The sequence below is a fragment of the Bradysia coprophila genome, unplaced genomic scaffold, assembly GCF_014529535.1.
Source record: "Bradysia coprophila strain Holo2 unplaced genomic scaffold, BU_Bcop_v1 contig_324, whole genome shotgun sequence".
In the NCBI taxonomy this organism is placed as follows: Eukaryota; Metazoa; Arthropoda; class Insecta; order Diptera; family Sciaridae; genus Bradysia; species Bradysia coprophila.
In genome coordinates, this window is record NW_023503584.1 from 1,282,682 (window position 1) to 1,294,941 (window position 12,260).

General features: G+C 38.8%; 2 protein-coding genes and 1 long non-coding RNA gene across 4 annotated transcripts; 2 read left to right on the forward strand and 1 right to left on the reverse strand.

Annotated features, from left to right (window-relative positions):
* Nucleotides 1-1,259: 1,259 nt before the first annotated feature.
* Nucleotides 1,260-2,094, forward strand: LOC119079359 (UPF0389 protein CG9231). Of its 2 annotated transcripts, XM_037187206.1 has the most exons (3): nucleotides 1,260-1,335; nucleotides 1,427-1,706; nucleotides 1,783-2,094. In XM_037187206.1, the coding sequence occupies exons 2-3, from the start codon at nucleotides 1,459-1,461 to the stop codon at nucleotides 1,973-1,975; spliced, it is 441 nt and encodes a 146-aa protein (XP_037043101.1). In that variant the 5' UTR covers nucleotides 1,260-1,335; nucleotides 1,427-1,458; the 3' UTR covers nucleotides 1,976-2,094. The 2 variants fall into 2 exon arrangements, with proteins under 2 accessions (XP_037043101.1, XP_037043102.1); XM_037187207.1 differs by lacking the exon at nucleotides 1,260-1,335 and having other exon boundaries at nucleotides 1,342-1,706.
* A 96-nt stretch (nucleotides 2,095-2,190) lies between these two features.
* LOC119079357 lies at nucleotides 2,191-4,654 on the reverse strand. Its single transcript, XM_037187202.1, has 4 exons — nucleotides 4,444-4,654; nucleotides 4,208-4,369; nucleotides 3,752-4,145; nucleotides 2,191-3,535 (listed from the first exon to the last, which is right to left on the reverse strand). The coding sequence occupies exons 1-4, from the start codon at nucleotides 4,573-4,575 to the stop codon at nucleotides 2,247-2,249; spliced, it is 1,977 nt and encodes a 658-aa protein (XP_037043097.1). The 5' UTR covers nucleotides 4,576-4,654; the 3' UTR covers nucleotides 2,191-2,246.
* Nucleotides 4,655-8,494: 3,840 nt separating this feature from the next.
* On the forward strand, nucleotides 8,495-8,849 carry LOC119079360. The gene is made up of 2 exons (XR_005088157.1): nucleotides 8,495-8,556; nucleotides 8,629-8,849. It is a non-coding gene; the product is annotated as an uncharacterized LOC119079360 (long non-coding RNA).
* The last annotated feature ends 3,411 nt before the right edge of the window (nucleotides 8,850-12,260 follow it).

The following is a 12,260-nucleotide window of genomic DNA, read 5'->3' on the forward strand; positions in this document are numbered from 1 at the left end:
CCCCTTAACTCCAACGACCCCCAAGGATGTCTGGAATCTAGGAATTCATACGAGTTCAACGAGCTATCACATGTTACTGCAGCTTCAAAATTGGCCGAGATATTAATGTTTGTATGAAAATAAGCAAAATTTCGTTTTTCCAGATAACTGCCTACGTTAGTTAGTTAGTTAGTTCCTATGGAAAAGTGGATCCAGAAACTCCTAAACGTTTCTATAGATTTTCCTGAAATTTTAGTTATAGGCTAATATTGGCCCAAAAATAAGAATGGAATTTTCAAAAGTTGGAAAAAACTCATATCTTGGTAGCTGGAGCTTCCCAAAGTCTCCATACAAATGCCATATAAAAGCCAATTTGTATGTGTGTGCGTGAGTTGTATATTTTGTTGCATGATATTGATGGTAATGTGGTGAATGGTGTGTGTTGTTTTGGGATGTATTTCTTGTTGGGAACTGTTGGGATCACTAAGTATTAACTTCCACTAGGTCGGTTCCTAAATTTTGGGATGACAGATGATTCCTCTGGTACTTCCTAACTTCCATCGGATTTTTTGATGGATTTTTGGGTCCTAGGTATGAAATCGAATTTTTCTAATTCGGAACTGTCATTTTGTTTATGTTCATAGCATAGCGAATCGATGTTTTTGTTTCGTGAAGAAAGACGACAGAACACAACATGCATGCATTAAAAACAACTCGAAGAAAATTGCAGCTCTCGCTTCGCTCTGGCCGTAAACACCACTCTTATTAGAATAACTTATTTCCTCCCCTCGGTAAACAAATTACTTTTAAGGCTCCACACAACACTCAATCGCATTTTGATGCGGTGACCCATACTTTGCTTCAGGTCGATTCTGAGAAATTTTCCGGATGTCATATTTTTGGCCGTTTATCATCAAAGTTTTTGAAAATAATATTTGCCCCGGGAGTGCTATACTTCAGCTTTCCAACGAACCCATACACTCCTGTGTTATCACCAGCTTTCGGAAATGAAATCCGGACTGCAAAACCACATTTTTCGACTTTTGGTCATTTACCACCAGCCAGGTATGGAAGTTCAAAAATATCTGAGGCTGGTTTTGGGGCCCGTCACCAAGGGTTTCAAAAGAATCCTTCATAAAAAAAACCTCACCCATGCGATTTTACTGTTAAATGAAATATCGAAAAATTAATATTTTCAAAAATCTCTGTGGATCTACCCTATTGAATTATAACGCCATCTACATTGCACTGGTTGAAATGAAAGTCCAAATAAATGAAATGTCAAAACTGTCAAAACATAACCAAACAAAAGCGAACGTCACGGATCCAAACATTATACAATTTTCAATACCAAAGGTGAGATGAATGTTATTCCGTTTCAGGACCCACAGCCTGTTGCAGTGTTTTACATTTCGAGTCCTCATTTCGTTTAATATTTTAATTTCAGTTGCACGTAACGATTAGTCGACTGTAGCTGTGATGTCTCTCGTCCGGAACGTAAGGAACGTACTGCGTATCAGTTCAGCGTACAAGTCACCGTTATTATGGACTCGCTCAATGTCCTCCACACCAGTGCCCTCGCAGCCAGGAGCACCGAAACCTAAGCCAGTTAGTGGTGATCCGGCAATGGGTGATCGAGCTACGCACAAACCAGATAATTTAGAGAGAAGATTCCTTGTTTGGACAGGTAGATACAAGACAATTGATGATGTGCCCGAGTATGTGAAGTGAGTCATTTTCAATCATTGACTTGGAATGCAGATGTCATTTTGGGGAGTTATATCAACAAATCCATTCTTTTAGCCAACAAACAATGGAAAGAACCCGCAACCAAGTCCGCATTAAAGGTGCCAATATAATGATTCTGTTGACGATAATGGGATGCATCTATGCGGTGTACAGCGGCAAAAAGGCAGCTGAGCAGGGCGAATCGGTGGAAAAGATGAATCTCGATTGGCACAAAAAATACAATGAGAGCAAGACCAAGTCAACATAGTGGCAGCGTTGGAACCGAACGAATCTGTAGAGGAACGGGACCGACGACACTGTTGTTATAATTCTCAAGTTTAATTTGCAAAAATATAAATTCAGTCCGATGGTGGATGCAGTCGTAGTGTGTAACATTAGATTTTTTTGATGAATGAGAAAAAAGAGCAAGAAAAGTCATAGGAAACGGTGAGTCCACAATATCCTCCGAATGAAACAATGCGCTGAACGGTCTTTTCACATTTATTTACGACATTTCAACAATCCCAGCTCGACATTGCTCAGTACAATTTAACCTTCTCCACCGAGTACCATTTCGAGCTCGTGTTGTCGTTCTGTTTCAGTTTCCCACTCACTATATTCACCAATTTGGCCGTTAACGGCTTCAAATCACGAATGTCCCTAACAAATGACTCGATCAACTCTTTCCATTTCAAAATAAAATCGTTTAGCGTCGAGTCGCGAGACAACAGAAACTGTTGGTAGTGTGCCTCCAATATAACAACGAACCAATTTATCAGCGCCACGTCACTGTCGAAATTGTGTTCGTACTGCGGTGCCTCTTCCAGTGACAATTCATCGTCGACAAGATCCCGATGGATGATGTCCAACAGGTAGATAGCGCCGTCCAAATTCAACTCCGTACGGAGATGTTCCTTGATCAATTCGGCGTCGAATGAACATGCGAACACCTGATTGATGTACGCCAGTTTTTCGTCCGAGTCGGGCATGCTGAGGAAGTATTTCAAGCATTTGGCCAACATCCGTTCGGATACATTTGTGTATTTGCGTAAGCATTTAACCAATTCGCTTGGCTGCTTCGCTTTGATGAGAATGGGTATCACATGCTCCGTGATTTCTGTTTCACTCGAACCTTTGTCCTCCAACAGATCCGACAAAATTCGAGTTAGCTCGGTGGAATACAGATCATCTTTCGGATGGACAACGCTCCGTACCTTTACATCATCTGCAGAGCCCCCTTGAATAAAATCAAGCGCAGTGTCGTACCGATACATCCGTGACAGGAAATCTTCGAAATAGTCGAATACTTCGGCTTGATTGCCTGCACTGTAGATCTCTTTATATTGTTTAGGATGTGGTGGTACCTCAAATGGCGTTCCTACTTTGACAAATGATGTCATCTCTTCCAAATAATGCTCCTCGTTGACGCACTCTTTGTTCACCTGTCGATCCCATTCAATCGATCGTTTCGATCCGATTGCTTCGGACAGTTTGCCCTGCGATATGCGGAACCGTGCGCACAACAATCGTTGACCGTCAGCCATCAATATGTACTGTTTGCCGATGGCCCACAAACGGCAGTTATTCAAGTGAACTTTGAACTGTTGCACATCCACGACCGTAAAGTGGACGGTGTTGTACAGAACCAGTAAGGCGCCATCCTCTTTCACATTGCCGCCGTAAATCGCGATGCAGTCTGTGCTCACATTGACAATGGTTAGTGGTCGGTCGACTCTGAGACAGTTGAATGTGGCACTATGTGCACCGAAATCGGATGGTGTGTTCTCTTCAAAATTTAGTGGCCGCATGTAGATCCGTTTATCCGACTCTGTGAATAGATGAAACGGACCATTTGAAACGCAAGGTCAATGGAGTCGATTTTATTGTGTCTTCAGTTTAGGTGCGGTGTGATCGAATCGTGCAACTGATTCATCGAAAGATTGAGACTAATTTTGGTGATAAATCGGTCACCAGTTGTGGACCATAATAAGCACCTCACCGACACCTTCAACGGAAGAACAACTTTCCTTCACAAATAGCTTACCGATCTTCATAACGCTGGGAAACGGGTCTCCCTCCACAACAAAGAATGCCGACAATTTGGACACATCTTTAGTGACTTCGATTCGTTTGACTTTGGCATGGTCACCGATTGATCTGACTGGCGTCAGATCGTCATCATTCAACAGGAAATACACCAACTCCACTATGCCACCGCCGTTTTTGTTCCCTACGAAATAGGTCAGCATCACACGATTGTCCCGTGTATTGAAACATTCGATTCGGCTGATTTGATGTGTTTCTGCGTTTAAGATGTGGTTGCAATAAAATGGACGACCGTTCACACGATTTTCGAGCGATTCGCACGTTCCATCTTCGTACACTAAGATCGTGTGTCTGTCGTCGAACGAAATGATTTCTTGTAATTGTCGTGGCAACTGAAAGAGAACCGATTTTATTCCAACTGGTCTAACAAAACCACAGCCGACAGGGTCCTCACCTTGATTTTTCCTTTTTCAATTTTTCTCGTTTCTTCTCCCCAACAGCCCAGCTTTCGATTGTCGAAGACGCCGACATATTTCTCCGATTTGAAATCGTAGACGACTTTATGCGATAGCTTTTGCTCGGAGGTCCAGCTTTGGATTTGCTTCTGATTGCTCAGCTGGAATTTATGTAAACAAGATTACAATACTGACACTGTCCGGCATAGGTTATGTTTATTCGTTCAGTGGGTACCTCTATGCGAAACACAATGTTTTGATCGAGTGTACTTATGACTCTTCCTTTGACCGAATCCGGTGATAGGCCGAGATAAGCATTGTCGCCACTCATGGAACCAATCGAGTAAAATGTGAGGAATTTAGCCATGGTATGCAGGTATTAAAGAGCCAGTGTTATATGCGAGAATCCAGCATGTCCAGCACGCGTTTACAAAACACAGATGACATTTGAGCTGTCAGTCGAGGGAATGAGTTCCATTTTAATATTTTCTGGACCTTGTTCAGTTTTTACACATTTCTCGATTTCTTTTTCTTGAGTTTTTTCAAGGTAAATATATTGAGGAGGTAATGCCATATATAACCGAATCAGATGTGCAGTGGCACGAAAGTTCGATACAAACGCCATCTCATACCTTCGTTGAAATCAAAAAATGGAATAGAAAGTCGGACCATCTCGACCAGCGAAAATATTTTTGTGAAATACAAGTAAATCGTAGTCAACCATTTTAAAAAAAGATGTCATTGGCATCGAACTTATGTGCTAGGCCGCGCGTCTGAATGGCATTACCTGCTCACTATATTTACCTTGAGATTTTCGATGAAGTATATTTCAACATACCCCAATACACAGAAGATGTGTGATCGAGTGTGTATTGCGGTATTTTGAAAGATATTTTTGTATGCTTGCTAAGAGGACCGAAAGTAAAGCTGTCAATTCATTTCTTTACTTTCGGTCCTCTTAGCAAGCATACAAAACTTAATACGTACCTCTTTCGGCCTACTCAATCGATACGTAAATAACTATTCTGTAATAGTGAGAGTGTGTTGGTGCATTCCTTCCCAACCGTTACTTTCCTTCTCGACCGTTTCCTTTCCCTACCGACTGATTCATATCATAGCTCACCAATACACTCTCACGCATACAGAAAAATGATTTTTCATGTGTCGGGGCCGAAAATGAGGGCAATTTTTGATTTTTTTTCTCGAGTTCTCGGCCCTTTGCATGAAAACTCACATATGTACCTGCTTTAGACGATTGATTTTTGGCACTTTCGCTCTCGCCGCTTGAATTGACATTTGCTTTACTTTCGGTCCTCTTAGTAAGTATACAATAGTTATTTGTGTATCTGTTTTGGACGTTTGATTTTAGGCAATTTAGCGAGTTGTAGCCCGAACGAAGTGAGATACTCTAAACAGATACTCTAAAAAATGTTCATGTAAGGTCTCGAAACTCCCTCATTTTAACTAAAATATATTAAAGAATAGATAAATTCTATCAAAAAACATCAAATATTGACGTATATAAGCACTAAAGATCAGCTCGATCAACCTATAGATGTTAATTATTTCGTTCAAGACAATCAATGGTCACCAATTATGCTGTTACTGTATTGTATATAAATAACTTGGATGGAGAAACAAGGCTGGTATATACTTGGCACAGGAACAGGTGGTGCTATTTGCTATTGGCGGAAATAGCTAAATATTTATCTTCATTTTGATCTTACCTTCTTGTAAAAAAAATACGAAAAAGCTCGAATTTTAAGTTTATTTAACTACTATTTCCTTTTGGGAGAAACAGAAGGAGATGGAAATATTTGCTTGTGTCGTTTCCCCTTCGAATTAACTATATCTTTACGCATGACGTCGCGACGTCGCCGTAAATGGTATGAGATGTCTTTATGCTGACCATGATTAGTAGATTACAGCAGAGCCTATGTAAATGAGTAATACATGTGTGCGATGTTTGCGGCGTGTGAGCCGAAGGCGAACCGCCTAATTTCGCACACATGTATTACTCATTCACATAGGCTCTTCTGTACTGTTATTTAATGTGTAGGCATCCAGCGCGTTGTATTTACATTGTCTAAGATGAAAACTACGAAACAATTTAGCATAAAACAGCATTTTGGAACCTTTCCACTTCTAACCATTTTGAACTAAAATTTCATTTTTATTTAGTAGGCATCGGTTGTGCACGCCATTTCGGCTATATTTAATTGACTTCTTTGTTGTTGTCATTTTCAGTTTCAGTTGCAAAATTTTTGATTTTGTTGTTTTAAACTATAAATTCAGTGTGATTTTAGTGTTTTCTTAATGTTATCGATGGCAGGTGTACCAAAAAATAGTTCTGCCTGTGTAGATTCTAATTTATATCGTGGTTTGTGTGAAGTGAAAACATAAACAAAATCATCGAAAAATTTCCGACCAGCGCATAGCATGTAAATCATCGAAAAACCTAACATGTAAGTTTCGTTTACATTCTCATCGCAGACAATGTAAATACAACGTACAGGATGCCTACACATTAAACGCCGCAAACATCGCATACATGTATTACTCATTTACATAGGCTCTGCTGTAATCTACTATTAAAGACATCGTAAGTAAATACTAGCCTTTATTCGTTCGATACGTGTATTTCAAATTGAATTGTAAATGTTAAGATTCTACCGACTTTGAACAGTTTCAATGGAAACTGTGACTATATATCGCTAGTAATTAATGTTACACGCAAATTTATAAACATTTACTTAAAAAATATTGGAACCAATAGAAATCGGATGATCGACAATTTGTAGGTCTTTTTTCTTTTAAAAAATATCTTATTGTGTACACTTTTAATGTTCGACCGTCCGTTCATCGATATATCGATAGATATGGAATACAACATGCTTTCCGACAGCTTTAGGTAGCTTTGCTTAACTACTTATATTGCTGTGGTCCCTAATTTTATTGTCAACGAAATTCATAACATAGCCCTGATTAAATTATGACAACAATCAACAACATTCGCATACGTTCATTGTTGTATTTATTTACCAATTCAATTTGTGCCAGTATTTTCAAATTTTTGTCGGTAATTTGTCTTTAATAGGTTTAGACCAGGTCTCGAAGGGCATGTGGTCACTGGAAGAAGAGTAAGTTCAATTTATTTCCACCAATAATAAGGTGCGGGACTGAAAAAATGTTTTTTGAAAGGTTCGTTGGGTTTCCTCACCCATCGGAAAATTACTTCAGCTTTCACCTCAAAACATTACTCCCACGAAACATTTACCACAGAACGGTGTAGATTGTTTACTATTTTCAAAATTATATAAAAACGTCGGCAGATTTTGCTACCGTTAAATTTCTAAGGAAACTTAATGTTTACGAATGTTTCGAAACTTTTTTCAGTCCCACCGTAGTAAGGACTAACATTTAACCAACTAACTCTTAGCTTAAAACGTGTGTTATGGCAACTAACACCGGTGAGTGGTGCGTTATATAACAAGGAAATTTGAAATTATTCTTATTCTCATCAAAATTATTCACATTTCTTGCAGCCTTATGAGAGCAAGTGGCCATGGACTTTGCACTTAGGCGGAGTGGGTATATGTTTAGTGTACAGCATAATATTAATGTCGAATTTTGGTACACCATCCAGCGTCGACCTACTAGTTTCAATTCAATTCAATTTATTCAATAATTAAGAACAAAAAGGAGGATCCTTATACAAATGTTCTGCGCGAAAAACAAAAAATAGCAAATTTACAAATTAATTAAACGACATATATAAAAAGAGAAAAAGTCGTGTCAAAAACGAACTATATAGACGGAAAGTAGACGTTAGAGTTTGGTTACAGTAGAAGAAAATAAACAAAAAAAAGAACAAAAATTAAATAAAAACTAAATTGACTCACATTAACACGCACCGGATAGTCACACCAACTCGCTTGCAAAATCCTAGAAATAAAACAGTAAAAAGGAAACGTAAAGACTCAGATCACGTGGGTGGCAGCACGCCCAAGCAACACCCAATCGAAATCTACAACGACGTAAAATATGCCATACTAGCGTCATTAAACTTCGCCACCGATGGTAGCCCCCTAATATGGACCGGAATAGAGTTATAATCGGCCACTGACCGAACGAAAAAAGAGCGGTTGTACTGAACCGAAGAATGTCTGGGTAGCACGTAATTCCGACTGCGCACCGAGCTACCGACACAAAGCCTCTCGTAAAGAAAACCAGGCTCCCGCCGTTTCGCCACATTATAGATGACGGCACAACACCGCAGCCTGAGGTTTGTTTGATAGTAAACGTTTGTGAATTTACCCTTACGCTCGTAACTCCAACTAGGGATCGTGTAAGTTAGAAGCGATATTTTTTGGTCACTAGACAACAATCAACTTAATCGTCAATTCTTATTTGTTCGTAGGTCTTGAACAATGCTAACGTTTTGGTATTCGCCTTAAATTTAATTTTATTGGTGATCTGTCTACTTGCTGCTGCCGTGGTTGGCTCGACAGCCAGAAAAATATTTTTTTTTTTTAATAACATTTTGTGTTGAGGCAGTAACTGGTGGTCCATACATTCATTACTTGCACTGTCCTATAAACACAGTGGAGACAGAAGTGTAAAAAATAAAATCGAATCGTGCCACTTAAACTTTTTACTCCACATTTAGTGCTCTAGATAAGAGAAAAAGATTTTTTTCGATGAAAGGGAACTCTCTTTCAAATGTCAAGCGTCAAATGTATTTATTTACGACGTTTGAACAATTAGTTCGATAATCACCAATATTTCTAAAAATATAAACTATCACAACAATCGTTGACCGTCAGCCATCAATAGGAATTGTTCGCCAATGGTCCATACTGTTGTACATCGACGACCGTAGTGGACGGTGTTGTACATAACAAATCAGGCGCCATCACCTTTAGCATTGCCGCCATAAATCGCGATGTAGTCTGTGCTCACATTGGCAATGGTTAGTGGTCGGTCGACTCTATTCTCTTCAAAATTTAGTGGCCGCATGTAGATCCGTTTATCCGACTCTGTAAATAGATTAACCGGGCCATTTGAAACGTAAGGTCAGGGGAGTCAATTTTTTTTCTTCAATTTAGGTGCGCGTGGCAATGTATCTCCACTGAACCGAAACGTTTTACGGTTGCAAAAAGAGAATAGAGCGCTTATTGAAGCAGGGGAAGGGAAAACGCTCTGATGAAGTTTAAGGACAAAGCGATATAAATTGAACTGGGGAAACCATTCTAAAAAATCTGTGAAATAACCGGAAATCACGAAAACACATAAATTAGGGAAGTGCGTTCAAATTGGAACTGGTCCGGTGGTCTAAACTAGTTTGGAAGAATCGTTCCGATGAATCGTGCGATTCATCGAAAGACAAACTAATATTGGTGAAAAATCGGACAGCGGATAATTAGCACACCGCCTTCACCTTCAACGGAAGAACAACTTTCCTTAACAAATAACTTACCAATCTTCATAACGCCGGGAAACGGGTCTCCTTCCACAACAAAGAATGCCGACAATTTTGACACATCTTTAGTGACTTCGATTCGTTTGAATTTAGCATGGTCACCGATTGAAAACCACAGCCGACAGGGTCCTCACCTTGATTTTTCCTTTTCCAATTTTTCTCGTTTCTACTCCCCAACAGTCCAGTTTTCGATTGTCGAAGACGCCGACATATTTTTTCGATTTGAAATCGTAGACGACTTTGTGCGATAGCTTTTGCTCGAAGGTCCAGCTTTGGATTTGCTTAGGTAAAATATGTAAACAAGATTATAATAGAACCATTGCGGCTTTGGGAAAAAAATGCGAGATGACATTTGAGATGTCACTATAAGTTTGTTAATATTCAGTCTTCAGCATCAATCTAGTTAGCAAATTCAGTCGATTTACACACGAAAATTTTCGCGAACAAATTTTTGTATCCACTACGAGCCCTCGCTTAGTTACGAGCACTCTATTCTCTTTTCTTTTGTTTGTTCGAAAAATTTTGAACGAACAAAAAAAAACACAATAGAGTGCTCGTAACTAAGCGGGGGCTCGTAACTGGAAGAAATACCCTATTTGTGCTCGCATTTGAAGTGGTTTTGCATGAAAATTATGAATATTTTCACTAACAGTAGATAAAATCTTGTTGTTAACACGTTAGCAACATTCTAAGCACACGATGTATATGTATTTTAACGAGACACAATGGTATGATATTCATTAGAGCGCGTAGGACGAGTCGATCGTTCAACTCCCCATTCAACAACGCCTGTCGTATGTTCAACGCCGTTTCGAACATTATCGATCCCACATTGCCACACAACCTCTTCCGCAATGCCTTGTATCGACTACCAGACTCCAACCTGACTAATTTCTTACGAATGTGATATGCTGACTGACACTTGCAATTACTTTTATGTGACGATCTGTGATATTCAACTCTATTCTGTTCTATTCTATTAATTTAATTAATTTATTTGTTAGGTAAACGTACTCTATCGACGATCATTTGTGATTCCTTAAACTTAACTCTAAACGCTCTAAATGTTTGATACGTTACGCTTCTTACAATTTTATATTTTACACTATAATAGTCCGCTTGTATTAAGACGACTGAAAATGAATAATAAATAATAATAGTGCGAAAAACAACCTCATTTACTAAATTGTTAGCAAAATAGCTATTATTGCTTGCCACATGCGAAAATTGATTCATACATATCAATTTGGGCCCCACGAAAATGGTCGATTCCCTTAGGGATATTTGCGTGACACTTTCGTCAGGGAATCTATCATGTCATTCATGTAAAATCAGTTTTCGTGGGGTGCAGCCATATGAAAGTGAATGCGTCATCTGAAATATTTTATGCTTTTTGACATGAAAACGAGAATAATTATTGATGTTTTGTGTTTTTGGACAATTATTTTGCAGTGGCGAGAGTTCAGTGTGGCAAAAGAATTTCAATTCTTAAAAAGAAAAATCACAAAACTGAAAGCGTCAGCCATATTTGTTCTAGCAATAATTTCAATGTTTGTTATGAACACACATAGCGAGCACTTTTAGTTGCGTATTTTTCACTTAAATTCGAAAACACTTCACACATTGATTAATTTTAGACACAATTCATTTCACTTCACTGCAAAATTTTTCGTCTAAATAACAAAAACAACAAAATCATTGCTTAGAATGTATTATCACGGTACGGAATAACAATTCAATGACAACATGGCACATGCTATAGTGTGATAACTTCGATCACTTTCGGTACGGTTGGTACTGCTGTACCAATACCAATATTTTCGGGATATTTCATGAAGAAGTATGAGCCGATTTCGGCTGTGTACTGGTTTTATAGTGTTTTGTTTTGTTTATTCGCCGATAAAAAAATCCAACCATACTGGTTTTATAGTGCCGAAAAAATTTCTATTTGTTTTGTTGATTTTGTCTACGGAGATAGTTGTATTTAAATCAGCTTTTGTTGCTATTTATAGAAATTGATATGTAAGAATCAATTTTCGCATGGGCAAGCAATAAAATAGAATACAGTGCATCCTGCTGCAATGATTCATTACATGGTGGAACAATTTTGAAACTTGCAACTCACGCGTGTGTGTTTAAGCGCCTCGGTTTGAAAACTGTTATTTTGACGCGGGTAGTTACATACCTCGCCTTCGGCTCGGATATGCAAACTCTACCCTTGTCAAAATAACAGTTTTCAAACCTTGGCGCTTAAACACACACTTATGAGTTGCTCGTATCTCAAAATTGTTCAACCATGTAATGAATCATTTTCGCAGGGTGCACTGTAACCTACTATTATTGCTTTCCCCATGCGAAAATTGATTCTTACATATCAATTTGGCCCCTGCGAAAATGGTCGATTACATGAGGGATATTTGCGTGACACTTTCGTCAGGAAATCTCTATTTTCGCGGGGTGCTCGAGTCATTCATGTAAAATCAGTTTTCGTGGGGTGCAGCCATATGAAGGTGAATGCGTCATCTGAAATATTTTATGCTCTCTAACATGAAAACGGGAATAATTATTGA